Source organism: Lepidochelys kempii, chromosome 7 (genome assembly GCF_965140285.1).
Source record: "Lepidochelys kempii isolate rLepKem1 chromosome 7, rLepKem1.hap1, whole genome shotgun sequence".
In the NCBI taxonomy this organism is placed as follows: Eukaryota; Metazoa; Chordata; order Testudines; family Cheloniidae; genus Lepidochelys; species Lepidochelys kempii.
In genome coordinates, this window is record NC_136386.1 from 28,147,259 (window position 1) to 28,171,981 (window position 24,723).

The window sequence follows — 24,723 nt, forward strand, 5'->3', positions numbered from 1 at the left end:
GCTATCTTCTTCCCATCCTACTCCCTTAAGTTTCCTTCCATGTCCCTGCAGAGACTGGCAAATACTTCCTTCTCCCAGCAGACTGACATCCCATGTGTCATTCTGACCTCCCTCTGCTGTTTTGTCAGCACTGATAGCTGTTAACTGGCTTTAATTTATATAGTTTAAATATGCAATGTATTTAGCATGAAAACAAACATTTTGGAAGGAGTGCTGTAAGAGGAAGGATAATGAAAGACAAAGTAGACCAAGGACTTCAAAGGGACTGCCAGAGGTACAGTATATGATCCTAGAGTGCTCATCATCTACTTAGCCTCAACGTTAATCCTTCCCATGCTGTCAGATGTTGCCTAGGGTACAAACAAGACTTTCCCATCCTGGGCTATCATGCTGTTTGGCAAAATGGCGATCTTGTGTTTTAATAACTTAACTTTCCTTTTTTTTTTTAAATCAAGGATAGGTTGTTGGCCTATTGCTCAACCCCCCAACCTTGTGGACCAGTGGATTGCTGTCCATCTCATCTACTACCCTTTGACCTGTCCAGTTTAGGTGGCCCTACCAGGAGTTAAAACTGCTGCCACCACAGCTCTGAGGGGCATTGGAACACAGAAGCCTTTCTACCACATCAAGCTGCAGTCCCTAGGGAAGGATCGTTAAAGAAGTATCTGAAATTCAAATTTTTCTTTACCAAAGAGTAACTGCTCTAGACTTGAAAGCGTAAGAGACACACAATGGTAGGTCAGTGGACATAGTAAGAGACAGAACAAGCTATAATTCCTACTTCATCTGTTTTGAATGCTGATAAATACTCAACTAACCATTACTGTGGTTTTGAACACACATTGTTAGGGTTCCTTTGTGCCTTCGACAATCATATTCACATTTAGCAAAATAAGGAATTATCTAAAGAAAAAAGAAAAGTAGAAGAAAAATTCTAATATGCAGACAAATAAATACTTAGTGACAGCTTTATTCCTTCCTGTTTCTTTTATCCTGTTTGGCCCTTTGGTGTCCTATTCTGATTACTGAGTTTCTTAAAGAGACTTTATCGCGTGACAATATAGAAACTTAAAAAGTACTTTCCTTACTAATAACTTATATGACTAAAACGAAAGAGTAATTTCCTTTTCACTGTTTATTCTGCTGGTTTATCTTGTGCATGACCATACTACTGCAATGCCTAGTTTGCAAACACTAATTGGGAATATTTAAGCAATATATTTGTTAAAATTAAATAGTTTTAGAAAGAGTTCCATTGAACCACCTCTTTTCATTTTCATAATTTCAATAAAACCTAGATTTGTGGCTCAAACTGCCTGTGTCCATTTAAATGATGCACATTGATAACAGGAATAAAGAGCCCAGTACGTGTGTCTTCTCAGGCTAAAAGGCAAAATATAGTACTAGTATATGCTCTTTATGAAGCTGTACTTAGTAAGAGTCAAGGCTTTTCTGTATTCTCTGGTGGTTCTATAACTGGGAAATGCATCTGAGACTTACTGGAGTTGAGGTCAGAGTAAGGTATATAATTGAAAATAGGCTGCTATACCATCCTATATAAACCTCAATTTGGGTACCAATAGTTTATATGTGACCACATTTTGGGCCCACACTGAAATTAATGGGAAAACACCTGTTGATTTCTATGGTACAGCTTATTATCCTACAACTTATTATGAACCAGACCGTTGTGTATACAGAACAAGAATACGTGATCCCAACCTTAAATGGACCAATTTAGAATACAGTCATTTGTAGATGTTTTTAAGAATAAATATAAACTCCAGATAATACATTTCCCAGCTTATCTGCTTAACTGCTCTGTGCAGTGAAGCAATTTTAAGGAAATAGAAACCACAGGATTATAGATTCATCTGTTTGTCTTAGTTGTTCGCACATATATCCCCAAAAGGCAAGAATCTGGATCTGAAAAACACCCCAGTAATACCAAGACCTCAGTGTAAATATATTAAACACGTTTGTCTTAAGCGTTGTAGCACAGGAGATTTATACTGTGCAATTTATTTAATCACTATTAGTAGAAACAAAACTTATGTCCAGTAATCCATGTCCATTCACTTAATGCAGTACAAAGGTGAACTCGAAATCAAGAGCTACATGGTATTGCACACAGGGTTACTAGACATTAGCCAGAAACAATGTAGTATTTGCATACAATTCATTCATTTTAAAGAAGCTACTTTTCCCATTGCAAATTCAATCAAAATTGAACTTTACCTGTACAGAAATATTGTTGCTTTGATCACTCACTGGTATTCTAACAGAAGTTCTAGTTTCATTGATCTAATGCAGATAGAAACCAACAAGAAAAAAAAAGTTGAAGCAAATGTGTTACACAAAGGAATAATTTAAAAATAATATATAATAAGGGGAAATATATTTAAAATATTGATCAGATTTGTTGACACTATTAAATATAATATACATTTGTTGTTTTAAGTGATGATTATATCATTTTTAAATCTGACCTCTTTGCTAGGTAAGAAAAAATTTCAGAATATCTCAGCACGTAACCTTCATTAAGAATAAGTTTGAGTTTAGGTAAAGCTTATTTAAACTAGTACCATATTACCATTTTACAGTCTATTATTACACCTTCCCTGTAGAACACTCCCAATTTGAAAATGTTACAAATCGAAGCATTTTTAAAATCTGAAAGATAAATGGGTAAACCACAAGGTAGCACCATGGAGAGTAAAATGTTTGAATCGTAGAACCAAAGAAGATTAGGGTTGGAAGAGACCTCAGGATGTCATCTAGTCCAACACCCTGCTCAAAGCAGGACCAACCCCAACTAAATCATCCCAGCCAGGGCTTTGTCAAGCCAGGCCTTAAAAACCTCTAAGGATGGAGATTCCACCACCTCCCTAGGTAACCCATTCCAGTGCTTCACCACCCTCCTAGTGAAATAGTTTTTTCCTAATATCCAACTTAGACCTCCAGCACTGCAATTTGAAACCACTGCTGCTTCTTCTGTCATCTGCCACCACTGAGAACAGCCTAGCTCCATCCTCTTTGGAACCCCCCTTCAGGTGGTTGAAGGCTGCTACCAAATCCCCCCTCACTCTTCTCTTCTGTAGACTAAATAATTCCAATTCTCTCAGCCTCGCCTCATAAATCATGTGCCCCAGCCCCCTAATCATTTTCGTTGCCCTCTGCTGGACTCTCTCCAATTTGTCCACATCCTTTCTGTAGTGGGGGGTCCAAAACTGGATGCAGTGCTCCAGATGTGGCTTCACCAGTGTCAAATAGAGGGAAATAATCACTTCCCTCGATCTGCTGGCAATGCTCCTACTAATGCAGTCTAATATGCCGTTAGCCTTCTTGGCAACAAGGGCACACTGCTGACTCCTATCCAGCTTCTCATCCACTGTAATCCTCAGGTCCTTTTCTGCAGAACTGCCACTTAGCCAGTCGGTCCCCAGCCTGTAGCGGTGCATGGGATTCTTCATTCCAAGAATTGTTGAACCTCATCAGATTTCTTTTGGCCCAAGCCTCCAATTTGTCTAAGTCACTCTGGACCCTATACCTACCCTCCAGCGTATCTACATCTCCCCACAGCTTAGTGTCATCTGAAAATTTGCTGAGGGTGCAATCCGTCCCATCATCCAGATCATTAATAAAGATGTTGAACAAAACCGGCCCCAGGACTGACCCCTGGGGCACTCCACTTGATACCGGCTGCCAACTAGACATCGATCCATTGATCACTACCCGTTGAGACTGACAATCTAGCAAGCTTTCTATCCACCTTGTCATCCATTCATCCAATCCATACTTCTTTAACTTACTGACAAGAATACTGTGGGAGACCATATCAAAAGCTTTGCTAAAGTCAAGATATATCACATGCACTGCTTTCCCCATATCCACAGAGCCAGTGGACAGTGTGTGCTGCAGATTATTGACTAGACCTTCCAAATTAGCAGAACTCAAATACTCAGCTCTGGGATTTTACACAGTTCTCTTACCACCTGAAGCACAAAGAAAAACTTGCTGCCTTCTTGGAGAAAAGGAGCATAATTATTGGAGCACAGCTCTTCCTAAAGTTGGCTGTCATTCTCCTAGAACCCAGCACACAGACTTCTCATGGACTGCTGGCCAGTTCCTCTAATTTGTCTGAAAAAAGCATGCCCCCCGCTAACTTGGTAAAATGTGTTGTAATGTAGATTGTGATAAAGGAGAGGAAAAATAAAAGAAATTGGATTTACCATTTTTAGGTATCTAAAAAAGCATGTGTATGTTTTAATGTTAGCTGTTATATGTACAAGAAAAATACCTTTGTCATCAAATCCTTTTCAATAGGTACATCACATTTCTCACACTCATAGAGAAGTATGGTATATTTGGTCCCAAGGCTACTTGTTGTAAAATTCACTTCCACTTCTGCCTCTGTTTTACATGCAGTTATATTTGGATTCCACAGACTTCCTGTGGGTTGTAAAGAATACAGTTTAAAATTCTTAATAACTGCCTACGTGCTGAAAGTTGTTCCCATTTGAATGTAGTGCTCGTAAAAGGTGCCAGACTGACAGCCCAAGAGAGTGGCTGCCTGTTTGGACAGCATGGGCAGTGGGAAAACAATTGCCCCACAGTGGCCTAATTCTGACCAGCGGAGACAACCTTTAGAAGTGAGAAAACAGGCTAAATTCCACACTTGTTGGCCTCTCTGCTGAAGTGCCCTACTGGGGAGAGAGGGGGGTGTGTCTCAGAGTGGCAAGTCAGAAGAGTGGTTGGTCAAAGTAGCTATGTTGCTGCTGAGTTCAGGCACTGATATTTTAAAATGAAAGTGGCAAGCATGTCCCGCATATTTAAGACTCAAACAAATTCACAAAGGCTTTTTAGCCTCCTCCCTACCAGATCCTGTATGGAATTCCTTTGCCTCATCACAGGTGCCTTTTGCAATCTGGGATCTGTCCAGTGGTAACTGGACTAACTCTACCATCTTATAAACACATGCCAAATTAATCTCTCGATCCCACAATATATTAGATTAGGAAGTATGGAAATATCCTCTAATTTAGACTGTGCCTACTGCTACTTTAGGAATGTGCGGGATTCTCAAACTTCTGATTTCAGGGGAATTCAAATTTGGTACCAGAAGCAAGATTCAGATTTAGGTCTCTGCTTCCTATTTAACAGCAGCAGCATTCACTCCATCCTTCATAGCTGGGATTGCGGTTGGCACATGGGTAGATCTGATATCACACACAAGACACCAGATATCAGCATAATGCTATCACATTCTTTATTACAAAGAATGTCCAAAAGGATACAAGGAGGGCTGTTTGTCAAAACTACAGGGGACAAGATAGTTTGATTTCAATATTTACACATTTACATGGGATTTTTTTATTTAATTAGTCTCAAAGGGCAGATAGTCCCTTAAGGGCCTTTTCAAAGTTGGATAAATATAATCTTGTGAAGAGTTATGAGCAGTTTTCTTTCTTATCATTGACTGCATGTATATCCTGGCACTGAAATTGGCTCCAGCGTGTTCATCTCCCCTTTTCAGTATTTTAAAGGCTTTATAAGGTAGAAAATAAATATCAAGATTGTCCCTATTGCTACATTTGTGAAAATAAATCCAAAGATACATCTATTGCACTTACCCACTTCTATGCAACTTTTGCTGTATTTCATTACATTATCTTTACAACCTGTGGATTTAAATGGATTTTATATATTTTAGCAAATATATTATCTCTTTGCAGCTATATATTTTCATTGAAGCCTATCACATGCGCATATGAAGTCATTTCTCACCAACAAACTGTAGATATCACAATTAGAGTTATTTGCATTCCTGGGCAGCTCCTATGAAATGAGCTCCACAAGCAGCATTCTCATCTCCTCATTTAGTTCTCCCATTTTGGAAGTGTCACATCCTTCTCCCCTGTCTCAGGCACAAAAATGTGGGCAGCTCTGCTCATGTATGCAGGTAACCACGCTACAGACACATGATTCTCTTCAGATAAAATCTTCTTGTGGCAATTTATGAACCCAAACAAAAAAAACTTGGCCTTTCTGATAGCATTAGAAGCCTCTTCACACGTAATACATGCATCTACCCCCACTAAGAAGGTTGGTCCCCCCACTACAGAAGGGATGTGGACAAATTGGAGAGAGTCCAGCAGAGGACAATGAAAATGGTTAGGGGGCTGGGACACATGACTTATGAGGAGAGGCTGAGGGAACTGGGATTGTTTAGTCTGCAGAAGAGAAGAGTGAGGGGGAATTTGATAGCAGCCTTCAACTACCTGAAGACGGGTGCCAAAGAGGATGAGGCTAAGCTGTTCTCAGTGGTGGCAGATGACAGAACAAGAAGCAATGGTCTCAAGTTGCAGTGGGGGAGGTCTAGGTTGGATATTAGGAAAAACCATTTCACTGGGAGGGTGGGAAGCACTGGAATGGGTTACCTAGGGAGGTGGTGGAATCTCTATCCTTAGAGGTTTTTAAGGCCTGGCTTGACAAAGCCCTGGCTGGGATGATTTAGTTGGGGATTGGTCCTGCTTTGAGCAGGGGGTTGGACTAGATGACCTCCTGAGGTCTCTTCCAATCCTTATATTCTATGATATTACCACAGTTAAAAAAAAAAAAAAGGCCCCTGAACTGCTTCCTCTGCTTTTTAATTATCTAATTCCCAGCAGTTAAAAATCTAAACAAGAAAAGACAACACAAGGCCATGCCTGCTTACAGTGATTTAAAAACAAAGTGAACATAGTGTTTTTTAAAGATGCTAAATGGACAGCCCTGGAAGAGGACAATCCTCTATCTGTCTACAGAACAAGTACAGCACAGGCAGCACCTTAACCCTGGTGTGGGGAGGTCCAAATCTAGATGTGAAGGTAGTGTGGATACCCATATAGCTTCCTGAGTGCCAAGATGGATGCCAGTTGTAGTATCACTTGTGATGGTGCTTGTTGTGGTATGGAAACCTTGTTCACTCGGAACAAATACTCACTTCACAGAGTCACCAAACAAGGATTGGTCACTCAGAATCACCTGAGCCATCTGGCCCCACTTTTTGAACACTTAGCCTATTACCAAGCTGCCTTATAATTTTAGAGAAAGCTTAATATTCTTGATTAGTTTATTAAGAACTAAAAGTGAGAATAAAGTTAGCCACAGGTGTGACATCATAAAAAAAAAAATCTACAAAGCCGACAGTTTTCTGCTTTAAAAAACTGATTTTACCTGTTACTAGAAGTTAGAGAGAAAAAAAGTAGGGAAGAGAAAGGAGAGCTTGGAAGGAAAAAGTAACTAAGGATGTGTAATCAAAGCTAAATTAATTATCTCTGCATCTACATGTTTATTATGCAATCTGTTTAAATATAAAAATACATTTGTTTTTGTTGATTCCTAGCTTTTCAAAACATCCTGTACAATAAAGTCTGGAAATAATTTAGTATCATAAATAAGATTTTCATATGAACCAGGTTAAATAGAGACTGGTAAATTACCTGGTGAAGTTAACATGATGGATTTTGATGGAGAATCCTCATATATATTTGCTGGGGGAAGGTTGTAAGCACTGACAGAATAAGACATTTCTGGTTCTACAGGGAATCCAACGTAGTGGAACTGCCACTAAAACAAAACAATTAAAACAGCAGTTTTGAGGGCCAAATTCTTCTTTCAGTTATGCTTGGCAACTTCAGTGAACTCTGTGAGCTGTGCTGGTATAACTGAGAAAAGAATTGCCCTCTCAAATCATTAAATACTGAGAGAGATGTACATTGAAACAGTGAAAAATATAATTTTGAGGTACATAGAATGTCTGAGATACACACTGCTGTGAAACTTGTTTGGTTCTTAAGATCCTGATACCAAAAATCATTCAGAAACTTTTCCAATATCAGTTTATGCCTGGTAGAATATCAAATTTCATTTCCAATCCTATATACTTGGAAAGAACTGTATTCAGAATAACACATCCAAATCCAGCTTTGAAAACCCAGGGTTTCTCTTCATCTTAGTAATAATTAAAAAACAACAACTAACATTTGAAAGATACCACAAAGCTAATCATCCCTGTCATTTTCATGCATTCACGGGAGCCAGATCAGGCATAGTTGGGGAGGTAGAAGTGCAGAAAGAAGGAGCAATGGCTTCACATCAAGCTGTCCTAGTTCCTCAGTCTTTTAGAAATTCACCACTGGTGTATCATGGGCTTGGGGTTCCACAAGATTGGAGAGGGCAGTTTGGGAGGAGGGCTGCCATTCAGGATACCATCCCCTACCCTCTGATCGTGAAATGAAAGATAATACTGAACCAATCTGTATTATCTCATATTGGCTGCCCCTCTGTACTGTGAGCTCTAAAACACAGAGACAGCATGGGAGCAGAACTTATTGGGGTGACATGCTGCCACGGGAAAAGGCGCAGCTAGGTCCTCCACACAGCTTTCCCCTCTGCCAGTGTCTGAAAAAATGCAGGTTTGTACAGCTAAACCCGTTTTACTAAATTTTCTGAAGGAGTCCAATCCACAGCTCATTCTTTACCAGCCCTCTGTGCATTAACTGTGGCACAGAGGAATGATCTGGCCTTAATTTTTAAATGACACCTCCCTACTCTCTCCTCCCTAAGAACAACAAATGACAAAATAATCACTTTTTAAAAAATGTTCTTACTCTTCTATTCCCAAGCATGGTTTGACTTTGAAACTTCTCTGTGTAATTGCACCGAACACACTCAAAATGTTCTCTAGTTCCTTTACTCATCACACAGATCTTTGTAGCTGTGAGTTCTTTGATGCTGGCTGGAAGTAAAGAAGAAAAAATGGTATTCATAGATATAAATATTTGCATAGATCTTTGCTGCTCATACATAAAGAAATAAAATAAACCGTGTGCAGTATTAAACAGAGAAAACTATAGTGATACAATAGATCCTTGCATAAACTAATGAGAGCAATGATATTTTAAGGTTGTCATGATACTCTTAACCCTCTGGCTCTATTTACAGTATAAACCATGGTCTTAGCTATCACCATGTTTTTGTAATAACTAGTTCATGCCAAACTCATCTGACCAAGTTAAAACAAACTTGACTAAGTTAAGTCCATAACACATCTCTTTTCACAGCTCAATCATATGTATACAGTACATCTATAACCACAACACTAACTTTTATGTGTAGCAGTGCACTCTGGGAAAATCTTGGCAGCTATCCCAGAGTGCCGTAGCAAGGTTAGAGCACCAGTAGCAATACGTGAGGTAATATGCTCTGGGATGTCCTTCTACCAAAAAGCTGTGAAGAAGGAAAAGTGGCCATACACATGTATTATTAGGTGGGTTCTCCATATACAGCAAAGAAACAATGTTATGAATGTTATGTTTAAAGAAAAACAACTATAAACCAGCATAAGCCATTATGGCTAGGCTGGCATATGATTAGCTGCTGTGCTTACTAACTGTTTATTAACTATGTTGTGTGTGTATGATTAGAGCCAACTATGTCACTAACAAGTTACAAACTCAGTTAAAAGTTTGCTGCTGGAATATACCAGCTACATTCACCTCAGTGATGCATACAGCACTGTGAAATCAGTGAATACTTCACCCCCAGCCCCGAAGCTCATTCATGAGATTTTCCCTCTACAAGGTTACAAAAAAGAGAGGTGGGGGGAGAGGGGGCTTAAAATGAAGCCTGGAGCCAGTTGAGTTTAAAAAAACAATCTTTGATAGTGGCACATCAACTCCTACATTGACACTTACCACAACATATGTAGTGTTCTAGTGGTTTGTACTAAAAATGAAAAATGCTTAAAATATTGAGATTTTTTTGAGTACAAAGCAATGCCTGATTTCTAAAACTGTATTTCCATTACATTTGTACTAACATGACTATCCTTTGATTTGCATGCACATGTATGTGCTAGGAATTGCCATGACAAAGATCACAGTAACGATGATTAAATGTTAGAGCAGTGGTTTTCAAACTTCATTGTACCAAGGCCCTCTTCTGACAACAAAAATTACTACATGACTCCAGACCGGGGGCAGAGTCGGGGTGGAGCAAGAGCCCTGCCACCCTGGCTGAAGCCCTTAGGATTTGGCTTCAGCCCTGGGACCCCAGCAAGTCTAATGTTGGCTCTGGCAACCCCATTAAAATGGGGTTGCGACCCACTTTGGGGTCCCGACCCACAGTTTGAGAACCGCTCTGTTAGAGCAAACTGCACAATCCTCTGAACCCCCTGACTAAATGATTCAGTTACTACTGTTAACAAAAGAAAAAATCATATGTGGAGGATGGGGAGAGTGAGAGGTAGAGAGGAACTGAAAAATGAACAAACAATGACTTTTAAGGTTGTGGTTTGTTGGCTAGAAAGCATGCCTGCAAGAGATTAACTGTAATTCAGGCCCTACGCTACCAGCACTCCCAGCTATCTTTGAGACACCACTGACTTCCTGAGGAAACTACAATCCATCGGTGATCTTCTTGAAAACACCATCCTGGCCACTATGGATGTAGAAGTCCTCTACACCAACATTCCACACAAAGATGGACTACAAGCCGTCAGGAACAGTATCCCCGATAATGTCACGGCAAACCTGGTGGCTGAACTTTGTGACTTTGTCCTCACCCATAACTATTTCACATTTGGGGACAATGTATACCTTCAAATCAGCGGCACTGCTATGGGTACCCGCATGGCCCCACAGTATGCCAACATTTTTATGGCTGACTTAGAACAACGCTTCCTCAGCTCTCGTCCCCTAATGCCCCTACTCTACTTGTGCTACTTTGATGACATCTTCATCATCTGGACCCATGGAAAAGAAGCCCTTGAGGAATTCCACCATGATTTCAACAATTTCCATCCCACCATCAACCTCAGCCTGGACCACTTCCTGGACACTACGGTGCTAATAAGCGATGGTCACATAAACACCACCCTATACCAGAAACCTACTGACCGCTATGCCTACCTACATGCCTCCAGCTTTTATCCAGACCACACCACACGATCCATTGTCTATAGCCAAGTTCTACGATACAACCGCATTTGCTCCAACCCCTCAGACAGAGACAAACACCTACAAGATCTCTATCAAGCGTTCTTACAACTACAATACCCACCTGCTGAAGTGAAGAAACAGATTGACAGAGCCAGAAGAGTACCCGTAAGTTACCTACTACAGGACAGGCCCAACAAAGAAAATAACAGAACGCCACTAGCCATCACCGTCAGCCCCCAACTAAAACCTCTCCAATGCTTCATCAAGGATCTACAACCTATCCTGAAGGAGGACCCATCACTCTCACAGATCTTGGGAGACAGGCCAGTCCTTGCTTACAGACAGCCCCCCAACCTGAAGCAAATACTCACCAGCAACCACACACCACACAACAGAACCACTAACCCAGGAACCTATCCTTGCAACAAAGCCCGTTGCCAACTGTGTCCACATATCTATTCAGGGGACACCTTCATAGGGCCTAATCACATCAGCCACACTATCAGAGGCTCGTTCATCTGCACATCTACCAATGTGATATATGCCATCATGTGCCAGCAATGCCCCTCTGCCATGTACATTGGTCAAAGCAGGCAGTCTGTACGTAAAAGAATAAATGGACACAAATCAGATGTCAAGAATTATAACATTCAAAAACCAGTCAGAGAATACTTCAATCTCTTTGGTCACTTGATTACAGACCTAAAAGTGGCAATTCTTCAACAAAAAAACTTCAGAAACAGACTCCAACAAGATAGTGCTGAATTGGAATTAAATTTGCAAACTGGACACAATTAACTTAGGCTTGAATAAAGACTGGGAGTGGATGGGTCATTACATAAAGTAAAACTATTTCCCTATGCTTATTCCGGCCCCCACCCCCACGGTTATTCACACCTTCTTGTCAACTGTTGGAAATGGCCCACCTTGATTATCACTACAAAAGGTTCCGCCCCCCCCGTTCTCCTGCTGGTACTAGTTCACCTTACCTGATCACTCTCGTTACAGTGTGGATGGTAACACCCATTGTTTCATGTTCTCTGTGTATATAAATCTCCCCACTGTATTTTCCACTGCATGCATCCGATGACGTGAGCTGTAGCTCACAAAAGCTTATGCTCAAATAAATTTTTTAGTGTCTAAGGTGCCACAAGTCCTCCTTTTCTTTTTGCGGACACAGACTAACATGGCTACTATTCTGAAACCTATAATTGATAGTTGATGGTCTCAATCCACTTCCCATTTGACAAGTGTCCCACATGAGAAAACTCACCAGCACAGTCGTCAACAACTGACACCATGGTTAGTAGTTTCTATGGAGAAGCCAAGTGTCAAATGGGCCATGCAGACAGACTTGCTCTTAAAAGTATTTCCTTCCATTCAAGACAGAGAAAAGATTGCAGAGCAGCATAAAGAAGCTTTCACTGCCACTATTCCTGTTGTGTGCTTGGAGGATATTGGTGTTCAGGGCTGTTAATGCAACATGCTTCACAAGCACTAAATTCAAAAGGAAATGTTATATTGTATAGTCTTATGTACTTGGATGTCACACCTACCATCCATGCTGAGGCTCCAGCTGATATTTATAAGATATGACCTGAAGTGTGTCTCCACTTCTGTTTCAATTAACTGGGCAGTGAGATTATGAAGATCTGCCGGTGTTAGATTGTGCCATTTTCTCAACTCATGAGCAGGACCTTGCAAAGATGAGTAGACATGAGTTAAAAGTAGAGCAGCTACCTAGTATTTAAACACATTCCATATTGTCAATCAGTCTGTGAATTCTACTGGTATTTTCACCTACTTATGAAAATAATCACTTTTTGTGTCTCAGAAACAAGAATTTACCATTAGGAAAACCACTCCTCTCCCATGCACCCAGCAGATTCTGTTTCTGACACTAACAGTTCATTTCAAAAACTCTGATTGTTTGTTCTTATGTAACTAAACGATACATTCTTTTCATGTGCTGAGAAACTTCAAATCAGATATATCTTATAAAGTCAGTCTGAGCATAAGTTTGGAAATCATGTACATTGACGACATTTGCAGTGTCTTTCCTGTATTAATAAGCACATTTAACCGCATTTAATGTAAACCAGGGTTGTTTTTTTTACCAAGAAATAGAGCAATATCTAAAATATGGAGGTGGGAGGGGGGAATGTAAATCTAATGTAATCTAAACTAGTACTGCTCCTGAGACAGTATTGTGAGCTGGGACAATGTAGCTGTACTCAGGGTCTCCTGTAAGAGATCAGAATTTCTGCAATGAATGAATAAAGATACAGAACTACCTTCTCTACTGTGGTAGTGACTGAAACCACCCATACTATGTCAGTGTACCTGGCCAACAGTCAAGTGGGAGACAGTTTGGAAGGGAGTCAAGTACTTGATAGAGACTGAGAAAAGAGATGGAGAAAATCTATCCAACTGGAAACTGTCTCTTATCAGAGACAGAAAGCTTTAAAAAAAAGAAAAGTCAACGCTAATAGCAAAGTGGCAGGAGCAAGGCTCACCTTATCAGGCAGCGTGCCGTAGGGATGTCACATTTGTATAATTTTTGGTTGTGCCCAAGCAGAACCATCCTGTCCATATGACGGACTGGGGGCAACTGCCCTGGGCCCCACGCTTTGGGTGGCCCCATGCTTCAGGGGGACACCAGGCCCCCTGCTAGCCCCCCAGGCCGCCCTGGACCCCGCACCTCCATGAAGCACGGGGCAGGGGTAGACACCACTGTGTTGCATGACGGACACTTGACAAAATTACCGGACTTAGTGATTTTTTTGGGGGGTGGGGGTTATTATGTCATTCAGTCATTCAACCCCTAAAAAAAGCACAGAATTTTCCACACTGAAAAAAAAACCAGTAACCTAGCTAATAATAAATAATAATAATAATAAATTAAACTCACATAATTAATTAAAAATGTGTGTATATTGAATATGAGATTATTACATGAGAAATGAAAATGAGCTTGCTTTGGGATTTTACAAGGCACTTATATCATTTAAACACATTTGGTACCCTGCGTAATGATAACACTTCTTGCAAATCACATAAATAAGGAACCCATGGTCCCCTTCCCTCACCCCATTGCAAAGGCACAGGGGTTATTGCTGGCTGCCCTAGGGTTGCAGAAAACCCTATGGGCAAAACATATGGAAAGAAGGGGATCAATTTATACAGAGGGCTGAAGGGGGACTCCCATTGTGCATTAATTAACACTTAATAAATACATCAAAATTAAATACATTACAGAGATAAGAACCTGTAATGATAGACTTTACTTCATGAGAAGCTCCAGAGAAAGCAATGATAGGGTGAATCCTAGGGAGACCAAAGAGGCTGGTAGAGGGAGCAGACAGAAAACAAGGGTAGAAGCAGAGTCGCTGCAGGATTGACCCAATCTTGTGCCTCTCCCCTGTGGGTGAAAACACTGATCACGATCACTATAGGAGGGAACAATAGAATAGAATACCCAGAAGAATGAATGACTTGAGGACAATTTCCTGAAGGGACCCTTACCCTTCCAGGGGTTTTCTAGCTCCAACAACATTTACGTTTCTATATAGGGTAGTTTGGCACACAGAAATAAAAATCTGCACCTCTTCAATGTGTTTTTGGGCCAATGGAAAAACCAGGTACAATAAATGACTTTGAAAATTGCCTATGAAACTGAGTTAACAAAATAAATGAGCTTATGAACAACCAGAAAATATACTTCTCAAGTGAAAAACTATAAATGGACTTCTTTGTAAAGAAATTGTAAGTTTCCTTACACGAAAAGCCACAAACTGCCTGGAAAGGACAATTAGATTGAATTACTTAGATTCATAGATATTTAGGTCAGAAGGGACCACTTGCTTCTGTGAAATTACATACCCAGAGAATTGCTGTGCCTGTGATGATGACTGGGGCTTGCTCATCTGTGGCTTCCCCCTCCCCGTGCTGTGGAGACACGGTCAGGCAGGCTGCCTCAGGTGCAGTTCCCATTAGCCATGATGGCCAACGGGTTGGGAGCCTCCAGGCCAATGAGCTTGGGAGGGGAAGACTGTAGTGAGCAGGGGAGGCAGCGGGGAGGGGAGCTGTCTCTGGAGGCACAAAGGGGGGGCTCTCTGGAGAGGGGGTGATGGGGGCACAGGGGCAGGTGGGGGAGTCTTTCGGGGGAGGCAAACGGTTGTGTGGATCTCTGTGGGGTGGGAGGGAGTGATGGACGGAGCCAGCTGCAGCCCGGGTCTGGTCTGCGGCCGGGGGAGGGTTGCTATAGCCCCCCCAGGAAGCCACCTCAGTACTTAATGCCAGCCCCTGGGTGCCCATCACTGCTCCTTCCCCCCCCCCATCTGTCTGTCCCCACAGCTGTGTGTGCCTGTCCCTTTCTGGGCTGGGAGCTGGCTCAGCGACTCTCCGCAGCACGCAGGGATGTGGGGGGAGGGAGGGTGGTGGTTCCCGGGGTGAGAGTGCTTCCCGTTACCAAGCCAGGGTGCGGGGCCTCCCAAAGCACGGGGCCTGGGGCCCAAACATTGGTGGAGCCGGGCCCACCTTCATGAATATTGATGGTGCAGGGGCACCACGCCCATATTACTTGCTGCCTAAACCTGAATAATCACAGATTAACTATTTTTAATTAGGTACCTCTTTTAACAGTGTAAAGAGATCCATTTTATTTATACATACCAGTTTCAAAGCCACAGTTAATAGACTGTAAGAAAGAAAACAGCATTAAAATAAAACAAACTAAAAGCAGACAGATCTACTCTAAAGATAGAAATTCCCTATACTTTTAACATATTAAAATCCCAACTTTAAAGAGACAGCATTAACTTGAAACAAAATCAAACTTCTCCCTGAAAATTATGTACATACTATAGTTACAAGCACTGTCTAAAATTTCTAACACTGAAATAAATTAGAGAATAAAATGATTGCTCTTTTTAAAACACAGGTTGCTGTACTTTAAATAAAAATATCCTGCCAGAAGGATAATCAGGTGAACAGTTTCCCTTGAAGGCTGGTCAACTTCTCCTTGCTGCAAAGACTCAAACATCAACAGAGGAGAAGAAAAATCCATATATGATATTTAAAGATTAATTTTTAAAAATTCATGACATACTATGTAATGTATGGTTTCAGAGTAGCAGCAGTGTTAGTCTGTATTCGCAAGAAGAAAAGGAGTACTTGTGGCACCTTAGAGACTAACAAATTTATTTGAGCATAAGCTTTCATGAGCTACAGCTCACTTCATCGGATGCATTCAGTGGAAAATACAGTGGAGAGATTTATATACACAGAGAACATGAAACAATGGGTGTTACCATACATACTGTATGTATTTCCCTCAGAAAATGACAGAAGTGCACCTTTAGGTCGTTGTTTCAATCATTTCTACAAGATTCTAACTCTATAAATATGCTGCTCTGTGTTTGCTAGTTTGCAGAATGAGGATGGACTGATGTAAAAAGCAACATAGCCTTCTTACTTTTTTTCTTTTTCATTCTGCATTTTACATGTCCTTTTCATAGCAAAGTTGTAGTGCACAATGACATTTTGTGACTAATGACACTTGGACATGACAGACTATCTTCCAGTTTAACAGCATGGACCCAGAAGAGAAGAACCTAAGACTGAAATGTTGCCTGCTAGCAAAATGTTTTCACTTCACATTGACACCTTTTAACATGGGGTTGAATGGCATCTAAGCACTGTGCAATAGAGCATCAGAGTCCAAATGAAAACACAACCAACCCACATAAAGCCAGCCAGAACCAAAGAACCTGCCACCTATTTATCTAGCAGAATTTAGGGGATGGTGAGGCCTAAAATTATCTGGAGCCACGTTTCTGAGGTACTGTTGTGCCTGGATGTCTAGGGATTTTGGTGCAATAGGAGCAGCTATTGTAAAAAAAGATATTGGAAGGGATATAAATCCTCATGCTTTGGAGTTTAAACCAATCTTTATGAGGCTGTGGGTTAGGATGAGACCTTCATAGTAAGTATATTATCCAACATCTGCCTACTGCTATGTTTCTTTCACCTGACTGAAACGTCTGATGCTGGCCATTTTTGGAGATAGGATACTGGTTTTTTGGGGGAGGAACGACTTGACAGTCAGAAGTTACTGAGCAGGAGCACAGCCTGCTCTCATGCCTGTCATACACATATTATACCCTCTCTTTGATAATTCTGCCTCCTCTACCTTCCTTATGACTATCAACAAAAAAACAAAAACAAAAACGAGGAGTGCTTGTGTCACCTTAGAGACTAACAAATTTATTTGGACATAAGCTTTCATGGGCTTATGCCCAAATAAATTTGTTAGTCTCTAAGATGCCACAAATACTCCTCGGGGTTTTTTTTTGCTGAAACGGACTAACACCGCTACCACTCTGAAACCTATCAACAGGCATTCTTGGGAAAGCAAATGACAACTCCCTCACTAACCCCCATTAATTTAGGGAAACAAATAAACTGACTAATAGGGGCTGGAAGCAGACTCTGCAGATTTAAAGCAGTGTTCCACTCAAACAGGGAGGACGGTTACATAGCTGTCACCACCCACTCTGTGACATCCATCCCTTTCTAGTGCACAAAGAATCAGCCACCTTTTGCACAGATTGGAGTGAAAACCTCTTCAACTCCATTTGATGGGAATGGGTAGAAGCAGAAGAGGGGTGGGTTATCCTCCCTCCTTGTATCTTACCGGCCAGCCTTGTCCCCAGGAACCACAGCTACTCAGCACCAAGCTCAGCAGGACACTGGCTGCTAGAGTCATCTCCACTTGCATCTTGGCTGAGATTCCCCTCTGCTCTTCCTGGGACTCTACTCACTACAAATCACTGAAAGCCTAAGCTCGGTATCAAGGGTGTTGAGGCCCCTCCACCTCCCTCACAGCCAATGTATTACTCAAAGCCTTTCCCCTCCCACTCCCCCAGATTTGGCCTGTCAGCGAGTCTGAAAACACCGCAATAAAAACCAACCCCTAAAGAGCTTTGGCTCAAAGCCAATACATAAACAGAAGAAGAAATACACTCACTGTAACTTAGAGAAGTCACTTTTACAACACACAAGGAAGGAGTAGCAAAAACAAGGCTCAGAGTAAAACCTGACATCCCCTTCCTGGAATCTTTCCTCTGTGCCTAGCTAAGCTGCAAGATCCCTCCCATTCTGGGGAAGCCTATACAATAGCTGAGGTCATGTAATTAATAAAACAGAATATCTTGCTATATTTTCAGCTTTAACTCTTTGCATGCCTCGTTTTCTGGATTTTAGAGCTGCTCACCATGGACAGCAGTGAAGTGGAGTGCTTAGCAACAAACAGTGATCAAGTCCTTGGACTGAATCCATCCCTGGTGTTACAGGGAAAGAATGGGCTGGTACTCGGTGTTGCTTTTTTGTGAGGCATAAAGAATATGTTTTTTCCCCTCTTTGTTCTTTATGTTAGAAAGTCAGGTCCTGTTTGTGTGATGGGCACTAACATCTGGAGAACTAACACAATAGCGACATCACAGGAACCAAGAGACTGAAACTGACCAATTGAGTGGAGAAGGATTTTTAAGTCTGGCTGCTTGAAAGCTATAGTTTTTGTTTGTTTTTGTTAACCCATATTTAACTATAATAACCAACAAACATTTTGGAGCAAGGATGCCTTTGTTAAAGATTTAACCTCCTCTCTGCCCACCTCTTCAGTTTGGTTTTAGAGCCCACAGTAAACTTTCTAAAACATTTAGAAGGTCCTCCATCAAATCAGGGAAGATCAGACTTGACATTCTTAAGGTAAAAGAACATGCTGAGAAAAAAATAATCCCAAAAGAAAAAAGTGCCAAACTTGGTTTAATTGCAAGTATAGACAAGGACAAACTGTTCAGCATAATTTCAGAAACATACAGGTCTGGGCATGTGGTATACAAACATACAATTCTGATTTATAGACAAATATACTGTGGCAACTTTATCATCTCAGGTCTGTAGATTTTGGTAATCACACAAGGACTGAGTACCACTCTACACACACTTCAGGAATAGCTATATTGCTGTAAGTGGCCTCAATGATCTATGTATAGGTGGAACGAAAACATTAGCTAGTTGGCTCTTTGGTCTGTTCTTTCTAAATTACGTAGCAACAGTAATTTAAAAACAAATATCTTTAGAACATTTTTCAACAATTTGAAAGCCAACAAATTGAACACTGATCAAAGATTTACTTTTAACACAAGATACCATTGTGGCTAGTAACTTAGCAGGATTCAAAAAAGGATTAAATATTTTATATGGAAAATATCCACATTTACATTGGATAGAATAAAATAATGAAATGGGTAGAAAATTTATTGTTTCTGTGCATACACTAGCTGACAGAGCTTCTGAAGAAACGGAACAGGTTATTCCAATACACCTTCCCTCACCTTCTTTTGAATCAAACAGCAACCATTGTCAGAGCCAGGATACTGGCCTAGTTGATTACTGATCTGATTTGGTAAGGCAATTCCTATGTCCTATGTTCCTCACTTACAGGAATGTTAAGGTAGGTTACACATTTGAGGGTAGACTGCTTAACAATATGTTTAAATACATAAAAGAAAAAAAATCAGTACAAAACATGCTTTTTAATAACTTTGAGTAGTCGTCTTTTGAATAGGCCATAATGGTCTCAAGTCAATAGCATTTTTGCCCCTGGGGTTAGAGCAGTTAGCCAATATTCAGCGCCATGCTGGGCTGTTTCTGATAGCAGGATAAATTGATTATACCAATCAAGTATTTCTTTGGTGCAATACTGTTTTACAAAGAATTTACACAAAGTTCTGTTTCTCTGAACAGTCATTTGTGTATGCACAATGTGCCCAGCCATTTAATGGCGTCATCATCAGCCAGGTGGAGAGCCAGTAGCCAGCTGTCAAAATAAATAAGTGGGCCCTGGACACTGTCTGAAGTTGACCACAGCTGCATTGCGAGTCATTAGAAAGCCCCCATTTAAAGAGACTAGCTGCACAGTTGCCCTGTCCTGTTCAAACTGATTCAGAGATGAACACAGGTGGCTTGGCAGATCAAAACCAGGTAGACAGATGATGGGTCAGTGATGAGAGAGTGATTAATGACTGTCATCACTGACCATTTGTTGCACCAAGCAGATTCCACCATCATGTCCTTTTTTGATGGCCGCTGCACATTGAGTGGATGTTTTCAGAGAACTATCCACAATGACTCCAAGATCTCTTTCTTGAGTGGGAACAGTTAATTAAACCCCATCATTTTATATGTATAGTTGGGATTATGTTTTCCAATGTGCATTACTTTGCATTTATCAACAGTGAATTTCATCTGCTATTTTGTTTCCCAGTCACCCAGTTTTGTGAAAGCCTTTTGTAACTCTTCGCAGTCTGCTTGGGACTTAGCTATCTTGAATAGTTTTGTATCATCAGCAAATTTTGCCACTTCACTGTTTACCCTTTTTTTCAGATAATTTATGAATATGCTGAATAGGACTGGTCCCAGTACAAACCCGAGGGACACCACAATTTACCGCTCTCCATTCTGAAAACTGACCATTTATTCCTACCCTTTGTTTCCTATCTTTTAAGCAGTTACCAATCCATGAGAGGACCTTCCCTCTTATCCCATGACAGCTTGCTTTGCTTAAGAGCCTTTGGTGAGGGACCCTGTCAAAGGCTTTCTGAAAATCTAAGTACACTATATCCACTGGATCCCCCTTGTCCACGTGCTTTTTGACCCCTTCAAAGAATTCTAGTAGATTGGTGAGGCATGATTTCCCTTCACAAAAACCGTGTTGACTTTTCCCCAACAAATCATGTTTATCTATGTGTCTGACAATTTTATTCTTTACTATAGTTTCAACCAGTTTGCCTTATACTGAAGTCAGTTGCACCGACCTGTAATTGCCGGTATCATCTCTGGAGTTCTTTTTAAAAATTGGTGTCACATTAGCTATTCTCCAGTCATTTGGTACAGAAGCTGATTTAAATGATAGGTTACAAACTACAGTTAGCAGTTCTTCAATTTCACATTTGAGTTCCTTTAGAACTCTTGGGTGAATACCATCTAGTCCTGGTGACTTATTACTGTTTAGTTTATCAATTTGTTCTAAAATCTCCTCTAAAAACACCTCAATCGGCGACAGTTCCTCAGATTTGTCACCTAAAAGGAATGGCTCTGGTTTGAGAATTTCTCTCATCCTCAGCCATGAAGACTGATGCAACGAATTCATTTAGTTTCTCCACAATGGCCTTATTGTCACTGAGTGCTCCTTTAGCATCTCGATCGGCCAGTGGCCCCACTGGTTGTTTAGCAGGCTTCCTGCCTCTGAGGTACTTAAAAAAAAAAAGCTATTACTTTTTAACACTTCATTTGCCAGAGTTTATGCTCCTGTCTATTTTCCTCACCAGGATTTAACTTCCACTTTTTAAAGGATGCCTTTGTGTCTTCACTGCTTCTTTTATTTTGTTGTTTAGCCACGGAGGCATTTTTTTGGTTCTCTTACTATGTTTTTTTAATTTGGGGTATACATTACCCCACTGCTGGGTAGTGGCTTCCATTGTTTAAGGTATCACTTCGGGCCATTTAATAACTCCATCATTTAGTAAAAAGAAAAGGAGTACTTGTGGCACCTTAGAGACTAACCAATTTATTTGAGCATAAGCTTTCGTGAGCTACAGCTCACTCCATCGGAGTGCCACAAGTACTCCTTTTCTTTTTGCGAATACAGACTAACACGGCTGTTACTCTGATCCCTCATTTAGTGTGAATGAAACGTGGCTACCATGCCCCTCAACTTCAAAGAGGCCTATGATTACCCATCGATCAAAAACACACTTGCTGGCAGCCAGCAACACGCTCCAGCAAAAGAGTACAGTGTGAATTACATAATAACTCAGCAGATTTTATGCTCATATTTCTTCCCTTCAGTTGAAGTAAGTAAGTATCCAAGAGAAACTGGACTAGAAGAAACAGGCACTTATTTAATACTGGATATTATGTTCAGTGTTAGAATGTTTTATCTGGTTTCAGAGGAACAGCCGTGTTAGTCTGTATTCGCAAAAAGAAAAGGAGTACTTGTGGCACCTTATCTGTATCTTTGGCTTATTTATAGTTACTCCTATATTTGTGAAAGTTTAGCAAGAAGTCTCTCTGCAATGTGACCCCATATTAGCTTGGGAAGGCACTGTGGTCCAATAAGAGTTAGCATTCTTTTCTTCCTCTTTTGCATGGGAAGTTTATAAAAGACTCTTTTGTGTGAATGTGGGAGCGTGGGGGAAGGGAGAGTGTGACTTAGAGTATGCTACAGACAGATGCTGGAAAATAAGTTTTCTACTAGTAAGTGAAAAAGGCTGTGTGAATGAAATGGAAACCCTGCCAAGAAGAGAGTTTGTTCCCCCTGGTTTCAGGAGAAGTTTTCCACTACAAAAACTAAAAGGAGGCAGTTCTGGTTAAGTGAGTTTGTTACATTCTGCAAGCATTTTAAGAGTTGTAGAAGTAGTTCTAAATATGACTGCCTTTTCAATGCAAAACAAGAGAAGCTTTTTTGAGAGATAAACTATATGATAACATTGCAAGTAAGTATTAATCCTTTGTAAGAATGTATGCTACTTCTATAAATCCATGAGGGACCCCCACTTGTGGAGAGTCTACTAGACTTGACTGTGCTATGCAGATTAAATAAATTATTGTTAAAGGTGACCTGCAAAGTTTGAAATTTTATTTGCTCCTTTACGACCTATAATAAAAGTTTTTGTAAAGTTTCTTTTCCTGCTTGTTTTTTTATGTTAGCAATATCAGAAAGATCAAGTCTTATCTAACTTTCTTCCCCCTAGTTGACTCATTAGGTAACTAAAAAACCTATTTGCTGACCTCAACTGAAGGGACAAAGGTGTGAGAATCTTTATCAGAGCTTTTCTTTCAAGTCTTTTTCAGGACTTTAAGTTAAATAGTGTAACAGTCAGCCTGACATTTCCTTCCCCTAACAATTGTTCAAATTTTAATCTTGTCTTTTGCATGTCATCCTCTTGCTAATCTTCAGGTATCTGTCCATGCTTCCAGCAAAAATAGGGCACACAAAGTGAAAAAATTCTAATGTAAAAAGACAAACAAAAAAAAGCTTTAAAACACCTTTGGGAAAAGCCCTGGCATTTGTATTTTATTTTTATTTATTTTACCTGTATAATACCTCTGTAATGTCTTTTCTTGTTGTACTTGATATTTTTAATAAAAAAAGAATGGACCAAACTCACACTTTGTAGTAAATTTTTAGAATATGCCTTTCAGACCTGATTGTGTACCATACATATAGTATCTGTGGAATTTCATAACTGCTCAATATCAGTCTAACATCAGTCAGCCTATTGTGACATTACAGTCCATTATGCTTTTGCTCCATAATCATGGCAATCAACTATTAATAATTCAGTCTACTTATCCTTGTGTTGCCAGAATATGTCAAAAAGAAAAGGAGTATTTGTGGCACCTTAGAGACTAACCAGTTTATTTGAGCATAAGCTTTCGGGAACTACAGCTCACTTCATCGGATGCATACTGTGGAAAGTTTAGAAGATCTTATTATATACACACAAAGCATGAAAAAATACCTCCTCCCACCCCCTCTCCTGCTGGTAATAGCTTATCTAAAGTGATCACTCTCCTTACAATGTGCATGATAATCAAGTTGGGCCATTTCCAGCAAAAATCCAGGTTTTCTCACACCCCCCCCCCACACAAACTCACTCTCCTGCTGGTAATAGCTTATCTAAAGTGACCACTCTCCTTACAATGTGTATGATAATCAAGGTGGGCCACTTCCAACACAAATCCAGGTTCCCCACCCCACACACATACACAAACTCACTCTCTGTACATTGGTCAAACTGGACAGTCTCTACGTAAAAGAGTAAATGGGCACAAATCAGATGTCAAGAATTATGGCATTCGTGGACTGGTCGGAGGGCACTTCAGTCTCTCTGGTCGCGCAGTTGCAGACATGGAGGTCACTGTTTTACAACAAGGGAACTTTGGGTTCAGGCTCCAGTGAGGGACTGCTGGATTGGAATTCATTTGCAGATTGGATGCAGTTGGCTTGGGTGGAGACTTGGAGTGGCTTAGTTGTTGTGCGGGGTGGCCTGTTTCCCCTTGTTTTTTCCTGCCCTCTCCCCCCCCGACATTCTTGTTAAACCCTGGATTTGTGCTGGAAATGGCCCACCTTGATTATCATACACAATGTAGGGAGAGTGGTCACTTTGGATAGGCTATTGCCAGCGGGAGAGTGAGTCTGTGTGTGTGTTTGGGGGGGGTGAACCTGGATTTGTGTTGGAAGTGGCCCACCTTGATTATCATACACATTGTAAGGAGAGTGGTCACTTTAGATAAGCTATTACCAGCAGGAGAGTGAGTTTGTGTGTGTGGGGCAGGGGGGCGGTGAGAAAACCTGGATTTGTGCTGGAAATGGCCCAACTTGATTATCATACACATTGTAAGGAGAGTGGTCACTTTAGATAAGCTATTACCAGCAGGAGAGGGGGGTGGGAGGAGGTATTTTTTCATGCTTTGTGTGTATATAATAAGATCTTCTAAACTTTCCACAGTATGCATCCGATGAAGTGAGCTGTAGCTCACAAAAGCTTATGCTCAAATAAATTGGTTAGTCTCTAAGGTGCCACAAGTACTCCTTTTCTTTTTGCGAATACAGACTAACACAGCTGTTACTCTGAAACCAGAATATGTCAGTGCTTACGAGATAAGT

The 24,723-nt window shown here is 40.7% G+C and overlaps 2 protein-coding genes across 6 annotated transcripts in view; one reads left to right on the forward strand and one right to left on the reverse strand.

The window, feature by feature from the left end:
• ACTR8 (actin related protein 8) overlaps positions 1–6,153 on the forward strand; it is a 28,387-nt gene extending 22,234 nt beyond the window's left edge. Inside the window, exon 13 of one of the 2 annotated variants that reach the window (XM_073351535.2) lies at positions 456–6,153. In XM_073351535.2, coding sequence (XP_073207636.1) covers positions 456–549 — 94 coding nt within the window. In that variant the 3' untranslated portion in view covers positions 550–6,153. The remainder of the gene's footprint in view (positions 1–455) is intronic. The other variant, XM_073351533.2, reaches the window with a different exon arrangement.
• Positions 1–24,723, reverse strand: part of IL17RB (interleukin 17 receptor B) — a 39,184-nt gene that overhangs the window by 4,842 nt on the left and 9,619 nt on the right. Inside the window, exons 1-9 of one of the 4 annotated variants that reach the window (XM_073351539.1) lie at positions 17,683–17,801; positions 15,660–15,684; positions 12,542–12,682; positions 8,655–8,782; positions 7,485–7,611; positions 5,634–5,681; positions 4,301–4,452; positions 2,239–2,304; positions 819–903 (exon numbers count right to left, since the gene is read on the reverse strand). In XM_073351539.1, coding sequence (XP_073207640.1) covers positions 819–903; positions 2,239–2,304; positions 4,301–4,452; positions 5,634–5,681; positions 7,485–7,611; positions 8,655–8,782; positions 12,542–12,682; positions 15,660–15,684; positions 17,683–17,766 — 856 coding nt within the window. In that variant the 5' untranslated portion in view covers positions 17,767–17,801. Of the gene's footprint in view, positions 1–818; positions 904–2,238; positions 2,305–4,300; positions 4,453–5,633; positions 5,682–7,484; positions 7,612–8,654; positions 8,783–12,541; positions 12,683–14,867; positions 15,685–17,682; positions 17,802–24,723 lie in introns of those variants that run through there. The other 3 variants (XM_078853619.1, XM_073351540.1, XM_073351544.1) reach the window with 3 other exon arrangements.